The sequence below is a fragment of the Chionomys nivalis genome, chromosome 8, assembly GCF_950005125.1.
Source record: "Chionomys nivalis chromosome 8, mChiNiv1.1, whole genome shotgun sequence".
Classification (NCBI taxonomy): Eukaryota; Metazoa; Chordata; class Mammalia; order Rodentia; family Cricetidae; genus Chionomys; species Chionomys nivalis.
The window spans coordinates 51,246,034-51,267,518 of record NC_080093.1 but is presented as its reverse complement, the minus strand read 5'-3'; the positions used below and the strand labels follow the sequence as shown (position 1 = coordinate 51,267,518).

The 21,485-nt window shown below is 54.6% G+C and overlaps 4 protein-coding genes across 5 annotated transcripts; 3 read left to right on the top strand and 1 right to left on the bottom strand.

Moving 5' to 3' along the window:
• The first annotated feature begins 1,279 nt into the window (after positions 1 to 1,279).
• Positions 1,280 to 7,521, top strand: Tbx10 (T-box transcription factor 10). Its single transcript, XM_057779696.1, has 8 exons — positions 1,280 to 1,297; positions 4,551 to 4,803; positions 4,875 to 4,976; positions 5,315 to 5,486; positions 6,071 to 6,226; positions 6,457 to 6,524; positions 6,730 to 6,824; positions 7,232 to 7,521. Exons 1-8 carry the CDS (start codon positions 1,291 to 1,293, stop codon positions 7,519 to 7,521), a joined length of 1,143 nt encoding a protein of 380 aa, XP_057635679.1. The 5' UTR covers positions 1,280 to 1,290.
• A 1,186-nt stretch (positions 7,522 to 8,707) lies between these two features.
• Nudt8 (nudix hydrolase 8) lies at positions 8,708 to 10,701 on the top strand. Of its 2 annotated transcripts, XM_057779129.1 has the most exons (4): positions 8,708 to 9,099; positions 9,449 to 9,581; positions 9,886 to 9,963; positions 10,054 to 10,701. In XM_057779129.1, the coding sequence occupies exons 1-4, from the start codon at positions 8,906 to 8,908 to the stop codon at positions 10,279 to 10,281; spliced, it is 633 nt and encodes a 210-aa protein (XP_057635112.1). In that variant the 5' UTR covers positions 8,708 to 8,905; the 3' UTR covers positions 10,282 to 10,701. The 2 variants fall into 2 exon arrangements, with proteins under 2 accessions (XP_057635112.1, XP_057635113.1); XM_057779130.1 differs by lacking the exon at positions 9,886 to 9,963.
• A 1,056-nt stretch (positions 10,702 to 11,757) lies between these two features.
• Positions 11,758 to 15,141, top strand: LOC130880427 (double C2-like domain-containing protein gamma). The gene is made up of 10 exons (XM_057779446.1): positions 11,758 to 12,001; positions 12,149 to 12,228; positions 12,298 to 12,369; positions 12,526 to 12,635; positions 12,716 to 12,848; positions 12,963 to 13,016; positions 14,364 to 14,521; positions 14,614 to 14,695; positions 14,814 to 14,910; positions 14,984 to 15,141. The coding sequence occupies exons 1-10, from the start codon at positions 11,758 to 11,760 to the stop codon at positions 15,112 to 15,114; spliced, it is 1,161 nt and encodes a 386-aa protein (XP_057635429.1). The 3' UTR covers positions 15,115 to 15,141.
• Positions 15,142 to 15,751: 610 nt separating this feature from the next.
• Positions 15,752 to 20,901, bottom strand: Ndufv1 (NADH:ubiquinone oxidoreductase core subunit V1). The gene is made up of 10 exons (XM_057779899.1): positions 20,736 to 20,901; positions 19,636 to 19,718; positions 19,395 to 19,565; positions 18,059 to 18,242; positions 17,598 to 17,787; positions 16,866 to 17,078; positions 16,543 to 16,709; positions 16,288 to 16,369; positions 16,013 to 16,158; positions 15,752 to 15,907 (listed from the first exon to the last, which is right to left on the bottom strand). The coding sequence occupies exons 1-10, from the start codon at positions 20,805 to 20,807 to the stop codon at positions 15,821 to 15,823; spliced, it is 1,395 nt and encodes a 464-aa protein (XP_057635882.1). The 5' UTR covers positions 20,808 to 20,901; the 3' UTR covers positions 15,752 to 15,820.
• Positions 20,902 to 21,485: the final 584 nt, after the last annotated feature.

The window sequence follows — 21,485 nt, the reverse complement described above, 5'->3', positions numbered from 1 at the left end:
CTGTGTATGGGCAGGGTGGGATCCTCGCCGCACCCTTCTCCATGTGTGTATGGGGGGGGGGGTGCCCATCCAGCTTCAGGCTGGAATCTGAGGCTGAGGGACACTGGGTGGCAGCAGGAGGCAGGGCTAGCTAATCTGAGTGCACCACACTCGGAGAAAAGCACTCCTCCAACCATGGGTTTGGGTCCTGCCTGTTTGTCCCCAGCAGCACCAGACTCTAAAGAGTTTGGCTATTCCTTCCCAGGGTGGGCTGAGGGGTTCTGGCCAGGTGAATTTCTGTGGGTCATTTAGCACAGGCTACTATTCAAAGGGTGCCCTCAGCTAAGGAGGTGCAGGCTTGGAGAAAGCCCCAACCCTGGGTGGTGACTAGGTTTTCCTCAGGACAGATGGGGAAGCTTGGAGGAGGTGCCTGGCAAGGCTGGAGAGGGACCAGTGGGTAGAGTGGATGCACAGCCTGCCTTAGTTTACCCTAATGGAGATGACAGATGATCATCAGGTGAGGGCGTGACCCCTGCTATGCTGTTTTCAGCTAAGGCCAGAACATCCCAAGCGAGCTGATTATTCACTGAAGTCAAGGAAACGGAGGCAGTCGAGACTGGCAGGAAGATCTGAATATCTGACTACCCGGTCTGAAGTTCTTCCTGCCTCTCTTGTGTTTCCTGCTCGTCCCTTATCCCATTTAATACTAGCAGGCTGGGGTCTTCGGCTGTGAGGGAGGGCATCACCTCTGCACTTAGCCCTCATCTGCCACCTCTCCTGCTGCCTCCCCTTTCAGCTCTTCCAACTAGCCCGATCCTGGCCCCTGTGGACACCAGGCTGTCCTCAAGATGGCACTCCACCCCCACCTGCACTGGGGCCCATTGATCAGGAATAGCTGGGGGGCTCTCAGCTGGAGAAGGGAGAGAGGACCAGGAGAAGAGAGGGGGAACTTTGCAACGTCACAGCCTCCCCACCTGCCCCCTTCCACACGTGCCTGCCCCTGGAGCTAAACCCAGCCAGTGGCCCAGCTCCAGACACTACAGTCAGAGGTGGTTTGGAGACACCCCGCCCTGGACATCCTAGAGCCAGACTTTATGAACATCCTGACCAAGTACCATTTCAGGAGGAAAAGCCTTGGCCAGGGACGTGGACAGAGGACAACAGGGGAGGGAAGGACAGTGCTGAGAACTGAGGACTTGTGCACGCTCAAGAGTGAGGTCTGTTGCTGAGCATATAGGACAACCCAGCATTGCTGGCTTCTCCTCCTGGGTGAGGCTGCAGCCCCGCCTGAGCTGAGATCCTGCTGTCTGCATGGCAGGTAGGTATGGTTCAGGCAGTAGAGGTGGCCTCATAAGTGGATGGGGTTCTGGGGCTTGGACAACTGGATGGGAGGCTCCCTAAGCTACAACCTCAGATCCTGCCGATCTTCCCCCGAAAGCCTCCGTTCCCTCCTGCGATCCCAGGATCTTATGACCCCTCATGGGTCAGGGGCAGTCAGGGTTGCTGCAAAGCCCCATCGGCACATGCTCTGTAAACAGTGGCACTGCCCACCTGGTGTGTTAGGCACCTCCAGCCACCTGTCTTTCTCATTGTTTATAATTGTTGTACGTGTGATCTCCTGCACGTGCATGCAAGCGTGCATGGTAGGGTGGGGCAGCCTTGGGACTCTGGGACTTGTGTGTGCGAGTTCAAGGACAACTTTTGTGCCGCTGGATCTCACTTTCCAGCCTGGTGGGTTCTGAAAATGAAACTCAGGTTGTCTGACTTTCATGGCAGCCATTTTACCTGCTGAGCCAGCTCACCGCCCTCCCCTTCTCTTCATCTCTATCCGTCCAGCAGCCCCCTTTCTCAGGCTGACCTGGTGGCGCTGCTGGGAATGGAGACCTGACCACCACGGATTCTGTGGACCCTCCTGTCCTCAGTCCCTTACTGGAATGTTGTTCTTCACCGATTTCTGTTTCTGCATTGAGCAGGGGTATCATGTAGCTGAGGCTGACCTTAAATTCAGTATGTAGCTTAGGGTAACTTCAACTTCCAGGCGCTGGGTGTACAGGTGTGCACCACCACATCTGGCTCAAAATAACCTTCTTTAAAATCCAGTGCTGGGCATTGAAAACAAGTACATGCTAGGCAAGGGCTCAACTGCTGAGTTATATCCCCAACAAAACCTTTTAACTGCGGCAAGGGTATATCATTAAAACCTACCGTGTTAACCATGGTTAAGCATACAGCATTGAGCATTAGGATACCCTTGGCTGTGTGCCCCTCATCAGTCTGCTTTCAGCGTCTTAGAAAGCTGAAACTCTCTCATCCCCACGGAACATTTCTCCTCCTGGGCCCTGGCAACCCCACTGAACTCTCTGTGTTTCTGTAACTTTTTACCTTCTGTGAACAGAATTATACAGTTTGGCCCAGTGCTTCTGGCTTGTCTCACTGAGAGAATGTTCACACACAGTCTCAAAAGCCCTTTCCTTTGAGGGGTAATTACTAAAATCACCATTGTAATCGTGAGCTACATTTTGTTTATCTGCTCATCTGTCAGTGGACACTCGATTGCTTCTGCCTTTTGGCTCTTGTAAGCAGTACCGTCCCCAGGCGGGTGTGCCGACATCTTTATGTAGGTTCCTTTGGGGATTCCATGTTTAGTTTTGTAAGGAGCTTTTGATTTCCTCAAAGGCTACACTATTTTAAAATCCCACCCACCTTAGGATTCCAGTTTCTCCATAATTCCACCCACACTGGTTAAGTTCTGCCTTCTTTTCTTGTCCTAGCAGCCATCTTGACGGCTGGACCTGGGTCTCACTGAGAACAGTGCTACTGTTTTCTTTATTTGTGGTTTTTGAATCAGAGTCCTATTTTATTTGCTTGTTAATTTTATTTTTATTTTTTTCTTCCCTTTTCTTTTCTTTGTTTTGTTTTGAGACAGGGTCTCACGTAGCCCAGGCTGGCCTCAAACTCACTATATAACTGAGAAGAGCCTTCCGATCCTCCTGCCTCTACCTTCAAGCCCTAGCATTACAGGCATGTACTACCAAGTTGCTGTGTTTTTAACGTGGCGTTGGGGATCAAACCTAGCATTTTGGGGACGTCAGAAAAGCAATCTACCAACTCAACTGTGTCCCCAGCCTAACATCAGTATTTTATGTTAATATTTATTTTGTAAGTGTGCTAGCTAGTTGTCAACTTCACACAAACTGGAATCATTTTGGTAGAGGAAATTCATCCGAGGAATTGCTTGCATCAAACTGGCCTGTGGGTGTGTCTATAGGGCAAAGATTAATGTGGAGGATGCAGGTGGTAAAGCAAGCTGAGCCAGAGGGTGGTGGCGCACACCTTCAGTTCCTGCAGAGAGGCAGGTGGATCTCTGAGCTCAAGGTCAGCCTGGTCTACAGAGCAAGTTCCCCGGACAGGACAGCTAGGCAGAGAAACCCTGTCAACAAACAAACAAACAAACAAAAAAAGAAAGTAAGAAAGTTAAACACGCCACGAGGAGAAAGCCAGTGAGCAATTCTTCCATGGCTTTAGTTCCTACCAAGCTCCTGCTTGAGTTCCTGCCCTGGCTTCTCTCAGTGATGGACTGAGAGCTCTAAGCCACATAAACCCTTCCTCCCCAAGCTGCTTCCAGTCCTGCTGTCTATGACATCAACAGACAGCGAACTAGCAGTGAGCACAAGTGGGAGAAGCAAGTCCGTTTCCTCTTTACCATGTGAGTCCTGGGAACTGAACTCAGCTGCTCAGGCGTGTTAGCTCCTTCACCCGCGGAGCCACCTCATAGCCCATGTGTGTTGTTTTTAGTGGGAGGTGTCCTAACGCCGTGAGTTGTATGATTAAACACGGCTGGCTCGGTAAATTTTGCCTTAGGTATACCTTAGCCACAATGTAAAGGTTTTGCCGGGGCATAGGGAAGTCTAAGGAAGATAGTTTAGGTAATTTGGATGAACTGGATCCGCCTTCACAGCACTAGGCAGCGGGGGCTCCACGGAGCTTTGTGCTCCTGTTGCACACTTGCTCACTTTCCCACCGTCTGTGCGCATGTCACCTATGAAGAGCCTCCACTGTCACTCTGCTCTCCGCACAAATGTGTGTGTCTGCTCTAGGAGACAGGGAAACTGGGGATCCAGAGGTGGGACAACCTGTCCAAGGCCATGTAGCTCGTGTCTCTACCCTCTAGGATCTTGCTGAGGGAAAGACTTTAAATTAGAAACAGTGGCTGTAATCCTGGGACTTGAAAGGCTGAGGCAGGAAGATTCCCCCTAGCTTGTGGCTAGCCTTGGCTACTGAATACTACCAGGCCTCAACATTCCCATCCAGGCCCAGGGAAGTGGAGGCAAAAGGTTCCAAAGTTCAAGGACATCTTCGGGCTAATGAGGCCGAGTCTCAGGAAAAAAGACAAACAAACAAACAAACACAAGTTCACTGTAACTGAACTGACAGCACTGGGAACAGAAGCCTGGCAGGCAGGGAGACCTCCCAGAGGAAGAGGCAGTGGCTTCTCCCTGAAAGATGAGGCTGGATGGACAGCGAGCTGGGCTGCCAAGGGCAGGACTCACAGATTCATCCTCTCTCTCCAGTCTTCCTGTCTGCTGGCCTTGGGGTACTTGCTCCCCCAGAGACCTGCCCCCCACCTGTGACCAGCACCAGCTGGGAGCCCCAGCTGGGGATGTCATGCCCATCAGGTTCGGAAGCCCAAGCCATGGTGGAGGCCACAGGGCAGGGCCCCAAGAACCCACGTGTGTCCAGTGTGATGGTTCAGCTGGAGATGAAGCCCCTGTGGGAAGAATTCAACCAGCTGGGCACGGAAATGATTGTCACCAAAGCTGGACGGTATGGGCATGGACGGTGGGGGCTGGGCAGGGGGTGGGGCCACAGCGAGGCTGAGCGCCTCCCTCCCACAGGAGGATGTTCCCCACCTTCCAGGTGAAGATCTTGGGCATGGACACCTTGGCTGACTATGCTCTGCTCATGGACTTCATCCCTCTGGATGACAAAAGATACAGGTCTGGGCCCCGGGGGACAGGAACTGGACCCCAAGGTTGGACAGGGTGATGCGGAGCCCTTCTGAGTTCCTGCCAGGGAAACCCAGCCTGGAGCAACAGCCTTTAGGCAGAAGGAAGCCTAGCACAGAGGGAATGGGCTAGCCTAGCACAGAGGGAGTGGGCTAGCCTGAGGCAGGCACAGACATGCACACACATACAGAATTAATTAAAAAATGAAGGATACTCACCAGGCAGACTGAGCATGCGGGGTCAGGATCATCCTCTTCACCATTGTCTTGGTCAGACTTGGCACGGACCAGGACAGGGACAGCCCCTGACCTCTCAATCCGCTCCCCCAGGTACGCCTTCCACAGCTCTGCCTGGCTGGTGGCAGGCAAGGCCGATCCTGCCACACCTGGCAGAGTGCACTTCCACCCTGACTCACCAGCCAAGGGCGCCCAGTGGATGCGTCAGATCGTGTCCTTTGACAAACTCAAGCTGACCAACAACCTGATGGACGACAACGGCCATGTGAGATGCAAGCCACTAAGCCATGGGGGGTGGGGGGGACTGTGGCAGCTGTGGCAGGGCGGCACTCGGATTGGGGAGAGCCTGGAGCTAGCAGGGCTGATGTATCAGAACGGGTATCTGAAGGAAGAGAGGGAGGAAGGGAAGGTGCGAAAGGAAGCTGTTTGAAGCCTAGGAGACAGCCTGAGCACAGGTCCTGAGGTCAGACAATATGGAGACTCCCAGTGGGGCTGAAGTGAAAAGACACTAAGGGAAGTGGCGAGCAGGCTCTCACACGGGGCCAGGTAACGAGTGAGAACCCTGGCTTCTCCTCTCTGTGGATGGGAGCTATAGAGGATTTAGAGCGAGTTCATGTGTCTTGCCCAGCTTCTATGTGGAGACGGGGCAGGACAGGATGGGGAGGCAGGGAGGCCAGCCAGCATGCAGCTGAAAGATGACGGGGCTGGTTAGCAGGGTGGCAGGTTGGAGAGGTAGTTCGCAGGCAAAGAACAGGTGGGCCGTGGACAAGAAGGAGCAGAGTCTTGGGCCCAGGGAGGGCGGTGGGTGTACTAGCTCTGCCCCTGCACTCGGCTCCCACCCTCCTACAGATCATTCTCAACTCCATGCACCGTTACCAGCCCCGTTTCCACGTGGTCTTCGTGGACCCACGCAAGGACAGTGCCCGCTACGCCCAGGAAAACTTCAAGTCCTTTGTCTTCACAGAGACCCAGTTCACAGCTGTGACAGCCTATCAGAACCACCGGGTGGGTCACGCCAGAGCTCACGCAGACCAGCCCTTCTCTGAGGGGTGGAGACTGAGGCTGGAGATTCCTCCTGCCCACTGGGCATCTGCCTGCATGGCGGCTCTGGAAGTCCTGGGCCAAGGGGGTCTGGGTGGGTGACTGGGAGTTCCCAAGGGACAAAATACCGAAGTGTGGGCTCTTGGGGCCCAAATGGCTGGAGGCCAGCCCGTAACTAGACTTTCTCTCTGTAGATCACACAGCTGAAAATTGCCAGCAATCCCTTTGCCAAAGGCTTCAGAGAGAGCGACCTGGACTCATGGTACTGCCTCACACGTGTCTTCTTGCTCTAAGCCCAGCCCTGGCCCCAGGCTCCACCCAGGCAGTTCCTAAGGCCTTCACTCCTGACCTGTCTCACTGTTATGTCTTCTGGTTTGCCATGGGATCCCTATCTGACTCTGACCATAATATCTGGGGTGGGGCTCCCCCTTGACCTCCTACCCCATTCCTGCTTGTCCTATCTTCAGGCCTGTGTCCCCAAGGCCACTGCTCAGCATCACAGCCCGGAGTCGTAACAACTTTGGTCCCTGCCTCCTTAAGGGTTTGGCAGAACGAGAGAAAGGTGAGGACCCAGTCCAAATACGATGCCAGGCACACAGGTCTCCAGGAAGGGGCTTCACGTGATCAGCAATATCCCACCCTCACCCCCACCTAGGCAGAAAGGTCCAGGGCAGAGAGGGTAGGGCAGGGACAAGGTATAGAGCACAGGAGGGATGCCTGGTGGGCTTCCTGGAGGAGGTGGATCCCAAGCTGGGCATCGGAGATGGAAGCCCATCTTGGGACTGGGAGCGGGTCTTTGGATAGAGGAGAAGCTAAGGAAGAAGGTCCAAGCAGAGACAAGAACAAGAAGAAATACTGAAGCAGGTCAAGATGGGCGACCAGGGACAAGGCAGACAGGACAGGTCTCAGTATTAGGACTGGGCTTACAAGGGGAAATCTGTGAGCCACTTAAACCATTTCCTTCCTCAGAAGCCAGTAAAGCTTCAGCTTCCAACTCCAGGACCCCTACCCAGCCGCACCATCAGCTGCTGCCTGCCCCAGAGGTCCTGCTGGCCCCTGCCACCTACAGGCCTTTCCCTTACCAGGACCTGTACCCTGGAGCCCTTGGTCACGTTGGAACCCCAAGGGCTCGGCTGGCACCGTACCCTCTCCCCAACATCAGCCCTGAAGGAGATCAGGAAGACCCAACCCTCTCAGCCAAGCTGGGGCTCCTGTCCTCCTCTGTCTTGTGCTTGGAACCTAGCCAACACTCCCAGTGATGGCCAAGTGCTTTGGAAGTCCTTCTACCCTGTGCCCCATCTCTCCCATCCTCCTCTGTAAGACATCTTCTAAGGAAGCCCTGATGGCAGTGGTTCCTGCCTCAAAGTCAGTCTGTGGCCTCCAATCTTGGAATCAGGATTCCTACTCAGAAGCCCTGAATCCTGACCCCCTGCCTTGAAGATGACTTCTCTAAATCCTGTTTCAATTGTCCTTCTCCCACATTAAACTGCTTGACACCGGGAGTCAGAGCACTCTGTCCACAGGAACTCCCAGACAAGACAGTCCCATCATCTTTGTAGGTATCCAAAGGCTGGACCCAGCACAGCGTGATGGTAACACTAATGACACCAGCAAGGCTGCACTTAACCTGGTGTGTCCCCTACTTTGTGCACCCATATAAGGGCGTAACCGGCTCAGAGAGTCTTCTGCTCACAGTCACACAGCAAAGTACATCTGACACCTGTTACTCCATTTAAAAGCTGTGCCCCAAGGCTGGTCCTGAAGGCTAGAGGCCATAGAGGGGTGCTTAATATGACTGGGAGGGATCACACAGGCCAGGGTAGGGACAGGTGTAGACTGGAGAGCCAATAAAGGCCGGAGGGTAAAGTCCAGGTGGATAGGGTCTGGATTCCTGCTCGACAGACACTGGTGGGATAAGGCTGGGGGAGGCGCGTATCCTTCATTCTCTTGGGGTGGGCGCCCCGGGGAACCGGAGGACTCCGACTTTGCTTAACCCGGAGCTCTTCCTGTGAGACCTTCTGGAAAGCACCAACACCTGCAGGAGCGAGAGAAAAGGAGCCCAGTAGATCTTCACCAGCCAGACATTTCAACTCCCGAATTTGAAGTCAATTCAGGTCACCCAAGCGTTCCGGAAACACAAGGACCAAAACAACCCGGTTGCACTGATAGGAAAGTCACGCCCCCGGAAAGAAACTCAAGTCAGGGAGCCCACTTTTCCGGACACGCCTCCACGGGCTCTAGGCCAGGTCTTTCCCTAAGGTGGCGCTCTGGTCCCGGTACGCAAAACCGGTTCTACCCTCATCTAGCAAGCCCTTTCCCAGATGCCCCACCCCAATCACCTCTGCTGCCCAATAACAACTGATCCCGCCTTCTCGCCCCTGTATGCCCCGCCCCCGAAGGCCTCCGAGGTCCCGCCCCAGCTGGCACTGCCCCGTCCGCCTCCGAAGCCCTGCTGGAGCAGGCCCCGTCCCGCCGGACCGATCCGATTCCCGACTCCACCCGAGGCCCCGCCCCAGCGGGCACACACGCTTCCGACCGGCCCTGAGGCTCCGCCCTCAGTCTCCAGCAACGCCCCCTTCCGGGTCTCTCTTGGTTCCCCGCTCCGCGCGGGCCGGCGCCCTCCATGTCCCGGTCATCTGAGACATGCTGCTTGATTGCCTGTCCGCCGAGGGCGAGCAGCGCTGCCGGCAACTGCTAGCGGGGACCACTGCCCGGCTACGCTCGCGGCCCGCGGCGGCCGCAGTGCTCGTGCCGCTGTGCCTGGTGCGCGGTGTCCCAGCGCTGCTCTACACGCTGCGCTCCAGCCGCCTGCGCGGGAGGCACAAGGGGCAAGTCAGGTACGCCGGCCGCCGGCGCACCACCTGCAGCCTGTACAGCCCGCTGAATTTTTCCCTTCAAAAACTGGGCTCTGCTCCTTACCGGGAACTGGAGGGAGGCCGTCCGGGGTTCCCCTTCTTTGGCTTCGCCCTCAGCAGAATTGAGAACACTGCAGGGTCAAAGTCTGTATCACTGGGACACAATAGGCAGACTTGGGGTGTCGGAGCAGCAGGACAGTCTTGCCCTGCTGCCGACCTCATGCCCTAACATGCATCTCCAGTGCCTCCCCTCACCCCTTACTCTAATGATATAGGGAGGTAAACTGCCCCCTGAAGGCCTGTGGTCCCAAGATTCCCTTTACTCATTCAGTTTCCCAGGCGGTAAGTGTGACCCCGACGACCAAGATGTAATACATACGGCCCTTCGGGAGACTCAAGAGGAGCTGGGTCTAGAAGTGCCCAAGGAGCACGTGTGGGGTGTCTTGCAGCCTGTGTATGACCGGGTGAGCCACCTCATTCTGTCACACTGTGTACCCCAAGTGAAGGGTGAGCCTGCCCTGCTCAGGGTCCAAGGAAGGTGTGCAGTGTAGGCTGCGTTGCTCTGGGCTTGAATGGCAAGTGGGTGATTTCAGGGTAGTACCGGTGAGGGCAGAGGGTTAAAACTCTCGGAACCTGTAATCAGGCAGCATGGCGAGAAGCCAGGGGAAAGGACTGGAGGTCTGGGCCATGACTACCCAAGGCCTCTGAATGGCAAGCGGGTCTGCCTCTGAGGTTTGCTTCTGACTGCTCACCCTCCTCCTACCCCAGGGAAAGGCAACTGTAGTCCCTGTGCTTGCCAACGTGGGCCCATTGGATCTGCAGAGCCTCAGGCCCAACCCTGAGGAGGTGAATGGGGGGTACTGGGGAGTTGGGATGTCCTACTGGGGGATTCAGAGGCAGTCCTCGGTCCACCCTCTCCTTGTCTCCTACCCACAGGTGGATGAAGTGTTTGAGCTGTCTCTGGCCCACTTGCTGCAGACACAGAACCAGGGGTATACCCACTTCTGCCAGGGCGGCCACTTCCGCTACACAATGCCTGTCTTCTTGAATGGACCACACCGTGTCTGGGGCCTCACAGCTATCATCACTGAGTTCACCCTGAAGTTGCTGGCCCCTGACATCTACCAGCCCTACCTAGTTGTCCCTGAGCTGCCTAGGAGTTGAGGCCTGGCCTTTAAGTGCCTCTGCCTTCATTTGACCAGGCCACTCCAGAGCTGATTAAAAGTCTTTGACAACTCTCCCTCAGCATCTTCTGTGTGGAACATGGAAAAGTAGGGCATGGTGGCACACCCTTGGAATTCCAGCACTGGGGAACAGTTAGGTGGATCTCTTGGGGCTGCTGGCCAGCCCGGATAGGCTACTTGGTGAGAACCAGACCAAATGAAAGACCCTGTTTCAAAAAAAAAAAAAACAAAAAAAAAAAAACAAGATGGGGTTGGTGAGATGGCTGGGTGGGTAAAGCTACCTGCCACAAAGCCCGACAACCATTGTCTGACTTGGGGACCCACGTGGTGGAAGGGGAGAACCAACTCCTGCGAGTTGTCCTCTGACCTCCACATGCATGCTCACATATGTATATGGAGATACACAAAATAAATGTTTAAAACATGGAAGAAAAGTATGTGGTTTACCCTTGTAATGCCTACACAGTGGAGGCAGAAACTGGCAGATAGAGATTTCAAGGTCCCCTTGCACTTGGGTTACATAAGGAGAATTTGTCCCAGAAACCAATAAATTATTGGGTAGCAGAAGGGGAAGGGATGCTGGAGCTACTGTCAGAGAGATCCCCTGCCAGGAACACCTCAAAGAAGTGACCATTACCAAGGCGGAGGCCAGTCTAAGTAGAAGGTACTGCCTGGGCAGTGGAAGATCATGGAGATGAAGTGATAGGCCAGTCCACACAGGGCCACTGTAAAGTCAAGGGGCAAACTTGGTAGGGAGACAAAGGGGCATGACTGCTTTGACTGTATCCCAGCCAGGGGACAGGGCTGGAATGTGGTGTGATCTCCAGCTGGTTTCCTCAAGGGAACCAGAATGCAGGGCCTTCCCAGCTGCAGTACCCACTTCTTCCACAGAAGCCTCCCCATTCCTGCACACCTCCACAGTCCCTTCTCTTCACCCCCTCTTTGTCCCCCTACATTCCTGCCCTTCTCACCTATTTCCTCCCGCCTACCCCCAACACCCCCTTTGTCACCTCGAGCCCTGCAGCCTTCTTACCCAGCAGCAGGACCACATGACGGTGGCAAAAATAGCTCCATCTGACAGAGTGTGAATGGAGGGGCATGGCAGGAGACAGGGCTGGGCAGCCAGCACTAGGGAAGGGCCCTTGGGCAGTGTGGGCACCTGATCCCCTCCCCTGCTCAGTCATACACTTGCTCAGATGGGTCACTTTAGTCTCGGGTTCTGTTGCCCTAAGCATACACCAGAGCCAGCAGCAGCAGAGCAGAGACACGCTGTCAGAGGTAAGGCCCCCAAAGGGCTGACTCCAGCCTTGACCTCCAGGTAGAGCTCCTAACCCTTCCCTTTCAGTCTGTTCAAGGGCAACCTTGCTGATGTTTCTTTATTCCATCTTGGTGGCTAGGTGTGCCCAGTGTCTCCGGTAGGTGAGAGCTTTTCTTGAGTCTCTATGTCTGAGCCACCATGGCGTGTGGAGGGCCAGCTGGTGGGCGGCAGCGGGTGAGCATGCAGGAACACATGGCCATTGACGTGAGCCCTGGCCCCATACAGCCCATCCGCCTCATTTCTGACTACTTCCCACACTTCTACCCCTTCCTGGAGCCGGTGCTGCGTGCACCAGGCTCGCAGGCTATGCTGGCCCCAGCCATCCACTCTGCATCCCAGCTGCAATCCAACCCAGAGCCAGAAGGAGACTCGGATGACAGCAGTGAGTAGGGGAAACAATGAGGGGATGCTCCCTAGGACCGGATCGGGGTGTTCTAGCACCATGGCAGAGGCCAGGCAAGTGGCACTGTGCCATGTGGGATAGGTGGGTGAGGATTGGGGTGACCATGCCTGCCACTCGCCACCTTAGCTGCTCTGGGTACCCTGGAGTTCACACTTCTCTTTGATGCGGACAACAGCACCCTGCACTGCACAGCTCATCGTGCCAAGGTGAGGATGAAGGCAGAGGTTCTGGGATGGGACAAGCCACAGGCCTCTACATTCATTTTCTGTTTCCAGGGCCTCAAGCCACCAGCCTCAGGCTCTGTGGACACCTATGTCAAAGCCAACTTGCTGCCGGGGGCCATCAAGGTAAGGGTAAGATCTAGGCCCCTTAGATGGCAGGGTCAGCTTAGGTACCCATGGATCCTGCTTCACCACTACTCCAAGAACTAAGTCTCAGTTGCAAGGATTCAAGAGTCAAGGCAGGACGCCAGGAGGATTCCTGACCTCCCTGCCTGGCTCCAGGCCAGCCAGCTTCGGACACGCACTGTTCGAGGCACCAGGGGACCTGTCTGGGAGGAGACACTCACCTATCATGGCTTTACTTACCAGGATGCTGGACGGAAGACCTTGAGGTGAGGATCCAGATCAGGCCACCGGTAGGGAGGCAGGGGGTGGGGCTCGTATGACTAGGAGTGACCTGGTTGGCCACTAGGTTATGTGTGTGTGAAGACTCACGACTGCGGCGACGAAGCGCACCCCCCTTAGGGGAGCTACGAGTGCCCCTGAGGAAGCTAGTGCCAAACCAAGCCAGGAGCTTTGACATTTGTCTGGAGAAGCGGAGGCTGGTGAGTGGAGTTGGGGCTCAGGTTGGGTCCCCAGAGCCAAATTTCATGTAATGAAAATGGTGTAAGGGACCTGGACAATATCTACTGAAGTGACCAAGGGTTTTGCTTTTTCAGACCAAGAGGCCCAAGAGTCTGGACACAGCCCGTGGGATGTCTCTGTATGAAGAGGTAGGTAGGAGAACTTGACCGAGCAGGTATGGAGACAGACAGGCCCAGGCGGCCCAGGCTGAGATCAGAGGCTTGGAGGAATTTGAGTCCACCTCTCTCATAAGTTCTCTGAGTCTTCAAGAACTGGCTAGGCAGGGGCTGGAGAGATGGCTCAATGGTTAAGAGCACTGACTGCTCTTCCAAAGAACCTGGGTTCAATTCCCAGCACCCACATGGCAGCTCACAACTGTCTGAAGATCTAGTTCCAGGGGATCTGATACCTTCACACCAATAAACATAAAAGTTAAATAAACCATAAAAATATTAAAAAAAAAAAAAAAAGAACTGGCTAGGCAGAGTGATGATGACTCTTTTGCTAGGGTAGCCTGGAGATGAGAAACCCTAGGAAGGACCTGCAGAGTTCTCAGAAGATAGGCAGGCAGAGAACCAGCAATCTAGAGGCAGAGCCTGAAAGGTGGTATTTGTGACCAGAGGTGGGAGGACTGGCTAGGGTGGAACAAGCTTGTCTGCCACTGGTGTCCGCTCTGGGGATACCTCTGGGTGTTCCTGTCAGGAGGCAGTGACAGTAACCCCACAGCCTGGTAGGAAGGGCATCTACAAGGCTGGAGGCAGGCCTTCCCGCTGCTCCTGTCAACAGAGTAGGTGCCCTGCCCACTAGTGGAGGCCCAGCTTCTGCAGCGGCTGATTAGCTAACCCCAAGCCTTTGAGTCCCACACAGTGGACATCACTAAGAACCCCAAAATAGTCTGCCGAACCTAGAGCCCATGTGTAGTTGTGCCCTGGCACACGGAAGCGGAGGTCATACACTCCTGCATTACCGAGCACTGCCAATGATAAAAGTTTAGATCTCTGCCATCAATTCTACCCCAAAGATGGGAAAGAAGGCTTGATTACCCAGGCCATCATCCTTGCTGGGGGGCTCCAATGTCAAAAGAATGTGGCAAAGGACGTTCATAACATGGTCAGCCAGGCAGTGGTTGTGGAAGTGGGCTTAAGAGGTAAGACTCTCTCTGGTGACAGTCTCCCAGAGCTATTTCCATTGCAAGGGAACAAGCCACTTAGAAAGATCCTGGTTTTGACACGTCACATGCATGGCTGTGACAATCATCAGTTCTCCTACTGACAGAGAGGTGAGCAGCAAGCCCCTGCCTTTCTTGGGCTTTGAAGGATACAGATCTCTGAGTGCCACTGTAAGGTCTCTTCTGGGAACTGGGGAAATGGCTGTTTAAGGAAATAAACTTGATGGCCTGGTTTTTCTATAGCCATCTGTGCTCTCACAGTGGGGCCCGGCCGCTACAGGTGGCAGGCTTCAGACAGGGCAGGGTCTGACTTAGCTTGCATCTCCAGGAGGAGATGGAGGCAGAAGTGTCTGGGGAGGAACGTGGGTGCATCCTCCTGTCCCTATGCTACAGCTCCCAGCGTGGTGGCCTGCTGGTGGGCGTGCTGCGCTGTGCCCACCTGGCCCCCATGGATGCCAATGGCTACTCGGACCCCTTTGTCCGCCTGTGAGTAGAAACAGACAGGTGGGCATGGAGAATGAGAGAGAAAACCTTTGGTTCTGCAGGGGCACGCCTGACAAGCCCATCTCTCCTTCTAGTTTCCTGCATCCAGGTTCTGGGAAGAGATCCAAATACAAGACCAGTGTTCGGAGAAAGACCCTGAACCCTGAGTTCAATGAGGTGGGTCACAGCTGGGAGAACCCAGTAAGTGTGGTCATGGTTTAGCAAACCAGGCCCTGCTTGAGCCTGTTTCTAAAGTGGCAAAGAACTCACCTCTTTCCTGTCCTTTTCCTTACAGGAATTCTTTTACGCAGGTCATCGGGAGGAGTTGGCCCAGAAGGCACTGCTGGTGTCAGTGTGGGACTACGACCTGGGCACAGCTGATGACTTCATTGGTGAGCAGAAACACAGGGTGCTGAGGGGGGTGTCTCACGAGCCTCTGCTGGCTACTGACCCCTTCCTCGGCAGGTGGGGTACAGCTGAGTAGCAGAGCCAGTGGGGAACGCCTTCGCCACTGGCGTGAGTGCCTGAGCCGCAGTGACCGCCGGCTGGAAATGTGGCACCTGCTGGACAGTGTGCCCCCGCAACTTGGCGACTAGCCAGCACAGAACCCTGCTTGCAGCCTGTTCAGGGGCCAAGATGTTGCTGCAGCTGGAAAGAGCTGTAGGTTGGCCCTACCTGCTGTGCCCATTCCTGTCTCCTTTCAGTCACCCTACCTCCAAACACAACGCAAAATAAACATCTGCTTCTGCTAGCCAGGTGCCTGGCCTTGCTCTAGGAACACCTGCCTCTTCTCTGCCTGCCTCACAGGGCAGACCAGGCCCATACTCTCCTGTCTCTTAGCATTTAGAGCAGTGGTTCTCAACCTTCCTAACAATGCAACCCTTCAATATAGTTCCTTATGTTCTCATAACCCCCAACTTCTAACTGTAACTTTGCTGCTGTTATGAGTCATAAAGGAAATATCTAATATGTGACCCCCAAGAGGGCCATGACCCACAGGATGAGAAGCACTGCCTTAGAGGCTGCAATGGACCAGGTTCACAACTGGGCACATAGCTCAGTGGCAGCATGGTCACCCAGCATGCCCTGAGGCCTGGGATGGATCCCCTAGTGTCAAGCCCAGCCTTCACCTCCCCGTCCCATCCTGCTTCTCTTGCCCAGTGAGGGAGCAAACACCACAAGTGGATGGGGATGGAGGAGTGAAAAGCACAACCACAGACAAGCTGTGATCGGAGAGCGGGCAGCACTTGTTTATTGTCTGGTTTCCCACAGGGATGTGAAATTTGGCGGCCAGGGTACAGCTCAGGAGGCTGCCTGCCGGGCTGGGTGCTGCAGAGCAAACCGCTGCATTCGCTCCTCCAACTCCGGCCGGAAGTGTCGGATCAGACCCTGGGAAGGAGAGGGAGGCACTGTATGAACCAGAATTCGAAATTCCCAAAGCTCTGAACTCTTAATGCTACCCACCACAGTGTGGCGTAGCAGGGCAGTGTGTACCTGTACTGGCCATGCGGCCCCATCGCCCAGAGCACAAATGGTGTGGCCCTCTATCTGCTTGCTGATTTCCCAGAGGGAGTCAATCTCAGCTGGCCGGGCATCCCCCTTCACAAAGCGGGCCATCACTTTGTTCATCCAGTCAACACCTGCAACAGAGCAGCAAGAGGGGCCTGAGGCTCTCCCACCAGGGAGGGGACAACACTCAAGGGGTGCAGGCCTCATGGTAGATTAAGAACAGCTCAGCAACCAAACCCCAGCCTTTCCAGGAAGCTCACCCTCACGGCATGGGGTACACTGGCCACAGCTCTCATGCTTGTAGAACTCAATGAGACGAGCAATGGCTTTCACAATGTCTGTCTAGGAGACAAGAAGCAACGCGCAGACACCTTAGCCTCCCACAAAACCCTTAACCTGGGTTCCAGTGTTCTGGCCCATTCTCCCACTGTACTGGGATCTCAGGCTCTAAGGATTGGTAGGGTAGGGAGTAATGCCCAGGCTGGCAGTAGGATTGTGGGGCATGGGGCTATTACCGAGCGATCCATGACAATCACCGCAGCTGTGCCCAGGCCTGTCTGTGCTTGCACCAGTGCATCAAAGTCCATAAGCACTGTCTCACACACAGATTTGGGGATCAGTGGAGTGGATGAGCCACCAGGAATCACAGCAAGGAGGTTGTCCCAGCCGCCGGTGACACCACCTGTGGCAATACCCAAAAGAATTACCACGGGTAAGCCTGGCACACCCGCCTAGGCTTAAGACAGGACCAATGTCAGCCCTGAACCCAGTCCCGCTCCTGAGTTTCCCCATGCCACCTCCTAGCACCTTGCCCCTCCTGGCTGGTCCTCAGGCTTACCAGCATGCTTCTCAATCAGCTCCTTCAGTGGCACAGACATTTCCTCCTCCACAGTACATGGGTGGTTGACATGGCCAGAGATGTTGAACAGTTTGGTACCTGAGTTGCGTTCTCGGCCAAAGCCAGCAAACCAGGTGCCCCCACGACGGCAGATGGTGGGGGACACAGCCACTGTCTCCACATTGGCCACAGTTGTGGGGCATCCAAATACCCCTTCAAGAAAATAAAAAGAGATCGGTGACTGGTGGCTTCCCAGGAAAGGGAACAATTTTTTGTTTTTTTCCGAGACAGGGTTTCTTTGTGCAGTCTCAGCTGTCCTGGAACTTGCTCTGTAGACCAGGTTGGCCTTGAACTCAGAGATCCCCGTAGAGGGCCTGCCTCTGCGTGTGCCACCACTGCCTGGCTGGGAACATGTTTCTTGCAGTGGGATGTTTCCTGCCCTGGTCTTGTGGCAGTTCCTACTCTTATCTCCTCAGCACTCTTGCCCACACTGTTCTCCAGTCCAGGGGAGCTCATCTGCTCACCACCACACTCCTAGCTCCTACAGCAGGTAATGTGAGATGCAGTCCACGGCTAGCAGGGGACATGGGTGTCTGATGGTGGCCCTGGTGGAGCCTGTGTTACTGATACCTTCTCCTATCAATCCATCCTTGCCTCCAAAGGGCACAGAGAAATATCGTAAGAACCACCCAGGGGGCCCCTGGTCAGATCCAGGATCTCACAAGGTCTTACCCACGTCTGCTGGGAAGGGTGGCTTCAGGCGTGGCTTTCCCTGTTTGCCCTCAATGGACTCAATGAGTGCTGTCTCCTCTCCACAGATGTAGGCCCCAGCCCCACGCACCACAAACACGTCAAAATCATAGTCAGAGCCACAGGCATTCTTGCCAATCAGACCTGCTTCATAGGCCTCTCGGATAGCTACCTGTGGGACAAAGTGTGAGTTCCCTAGCCCCACCACACTCCAAGAGTCAGCCTCTAATCCAGGGGCCATGGAGCCCTTAAAGACTTCCTAAATCAACCTTTGGAGCACAAAGGAAGACGTCTGGGGCCATGTCCTGTTGCTGATGTAAGCAGAAATGGATACCCCAGCCCAGGCTGGACCAGAGACTAGTGCTACCATCTAAGAACGGCTGTGCCAGGAAAGGAAGCACGAGAGGGATGCATGCACTGCCGGTCGATACCCATGTGCTCACCTGCAGATTGGAGGCCTCGTTATAGAATTCCCCTCGGATGTAGATGTAGGCAGCCCGGGCACCCATGGCTCGGCCTCCCACCAGGCAGCCCTCCACCAGCTTATGAGGGTCATGGCGCATGATCTCTCGGTCCTTACAGGTTCCTGGCTCCCCCTCATCAGCATTCACCACCAGGTACTTGGGCCTGTGGGGTCCTGAACATCAGTCAGGCTACAGACATACCAGGACCCAGCACTCAACCAAACTCCATTCCTTCTGTACCCAGAGAAGCCTCAAAAAAGCTGATCCTCTCTGCCCCAGCTCAGGTTCTTCGCCTCACTCCAATGACAGCCCAGTCCATCTTTGGCCAGGTATGTCCACAAGAAAAGTCTTTGCTCTCCCTGTGCCTTCCCTTCCGAGTCAGTTCCTGGTCATAACAACTCTTCTCCAACCTCCACCACAGCCCAGAGACCAACAGGAGGAAAAAAAAAAAAAAGAAGCCAGGCGGTGGTGGCGCACGCCTTTAATCCCGCAGAGGCAGGCGGATCTCTGGGAGTTCGAGGCCAGCCTGGTCTACAAGAGTTAGTTCCAAGACAGGAACCAAAAAGCTACGGAGAAAGCCTGTCTCGAAAAGTCAAAAAAAAAGAAAGAAAGAAAGAAAGAAAGAAAGAAAGAAAGAAAGAAAGAAAGAAAGAAAGAAAGAAGAAAAATTGGGTTGGGTGTGGTGGCCCACATCTTTAATCCTGGTACTCTTCTTTTTTTGTTTATTTTTTTGAGACAGGGTTTCTCTGCAGCTTTGGAGCCTGTCCTGGAACTCACTCTGTAGACCAGGCTGGCCTCGAACTCACAGATATCCGCCTGTCTCTGCCTCCTGAGTGCTGGGATTAAAGGCGTGCGCCACCAATGACTGGCTATCCCAGTACTCTTGAGGCAGAGGCAGTCTGGTCTACAAAGCAGGTGCCAGTATAGCCAGGGCTATACAGGAAAACCCTGTCTGGATAGCCCATGGCTCACTGCTATGATTTGCACTCTAAGTGTCAACTGAAGCTGCAGGTCAAAAGCTGAACCAGCATTATCTTTCTAATTCCCACATATCATACTCAGGCATGAAAAAAGAAACTTCAGATTCGAAAGGACCAGATTCCGCAAAGCTCAACAATTACTAATAAGGCCTGCCTGAATCAAAATCTTGTATGGATTGTAGACTCTTGCGTCCCTGCTGAGGAAATCCGGAGAGCTCTTGAGTTCTGCCTAACTGCTTACAGTCTGTAAGTCCCCCAGAATCACTCCCAGAGTCCAGTGCTCCAGCAGCCCCCAGTCTGTCCTACAACCACATCTCAGGGTACTCCCCACAAACCTGCCATCTGAGGGCTTATTCATGAAGCTCCACTTGAGGCCAGTGGGAAAGCCGGCACCACCACGGCCCCGTAAGCCAGATGTCTTGATCTCACCCAAGATCCAGTCAGGCCCTTTCAGCAGGATCTCTTTTGTCTTGTACCAGTCACCCCGGCTCTGGGCACCTTTCAACCTGGAAGGAGTGGGAAAGGGTGTAAGGAGAGGCCCTTGTAAGGACCCGCAGTCCAAGGGCACTGTCTCACCTCCAGTCATGGCGACCATACAGGTTGGTGAAGATCCGGTCTTCATCCTTCAGCGAGCCAAATGAGGTTTTCTTGGGTGCTGTCTGGAGAGACAGAAGGTCAGGAGGCGGCCCAGCAGAGCTCTGTGGCCATGAGGGGTTGGGCAGACGCTTCAGCTTCTTGGGCCCTCCAGAATAGGAGGGGCTGGGCCACAGAGGGGGCGGAGGCTTCAGACTCTTCCAATGATGACAGGTAGCTATAACGCTACCTATTTCAGTGCTTCCTGCTTAGAAGTTACCAAGCTAAACATTCCACACCTCACCTCAACTCACCCAGGTAACAATCCTGAGGTAGGAATCCTTTCCTCCATTTTACAAAGGAGGAATCAGAGGCCCTGAGCAAAGGGAACTTAGGGATGGTCACAAAGCTAAAAGCAGATGGCCCCTGCTGAGCCCATGTCATGCTTCAACTATGGTATCAACACTGCTTCAAGTCCAGCATGTATTTGTCTGGAGGGGTCTGACATCCCTGCTAAGGAAGCAAACTGTGTTCACTGGGGATGGGACACAAAAGGGATGTGGGGCCTACCTGGGATAAAGTGGAGCTGTATGGGCTGGAATGGGTCATGACAGTAGAAAGTGGCCAGACTTCCAGTCTCGCCTCCTTAAAAGTACTTCTCAGGTGTTGTGGTGGATGCCTGTGGTCCTAAGAGCACCCCGGGACGCTAAGAGCATCATTACTAGTTCGAATACAGCTTGGACTATAAAGTGAGCCCCTATCTCATAACGCAAACAAAAAACACAAAAGTGCTTCCTGGCCACTACAGGGAGCAGAACACTGGCGGGGGGGGATGAGGAGAAATCCATCCTCTCCAAAGCTGTTTTCTGCATTTCCAAATGGGGAATGACCCCGATACCCGGCAAGGCTGCGAGAAAGAAATAACAGACCTTGATGCCTCAAACCCTGCAAACCCTCACGCTAGGACGAGGTTGCTAAACAAAAGAAACTGGACCGGAGAGCTCTGGGTCGGGACCGTTCGTTTTTATCCAGGCTGAGCTGCAGCCCGAAGAGAAGGAGCGCGCCGCGCGGACACCCCAGGCCTGAACCAGGAAGGGCCTCACCGTGCCGCTGCTGAAACGCACAGATACCCGCACGGGAAGCGACCCGCCGAGAAGTTGCCGTGCCGCTAGCATCGTGAGACCCAGGCGGGTCACCTCCCGCTGTCACCTTCACAGCTCCCGGCGCGGGACAGGCGCGAGAGAAACGCACAGGTGGGGGCGCACAGGAAGTGCGTCACACGCCTCGCAACCAGCGGCGCGTTCACGCGCCGTGCCCGCGCCTTCACACTCTGCCATTGGCCCCACCAACCAAGAGGGCGTAGACACGGGGGCCGTAAATTTACTCTCGTACTGGGCCTTCTGGGAGATGTAGTCCAGCTGCCCCAGCCCCTCCTTCCTTGGAGACCAGTTTCCTTTCCCAAGTAAACGAGGCTCCTGTGTCGCCCTCTGCTGGATCCCGAGTATTCCACTTCCTAGTGGACACCAGCTGTATGCACGAATGGACGCTGGGGAGAGAATCAGTGGTGCTAGAGCCGGATCGACCTGATCTGGTGTAATTATGCTTACCCAGTCGAACGCTATTGGACTAAGCGCTCCCTCTGGACATCCGTCTGCCTGGGGAAGTGCTTATTGACCACAGAACCGGGTGACACACACACACACACACACACACACACACCCCACACTCTCTCTGGACATTCGTCTTCCTCGGGGAAGTGCTTATTAACCACAGAACCGGTTGACACCCCCCCCCACACACACACACACACACCCCACACACTCCCTCTGGACATCCGTCTTCCTCTGGGAAGT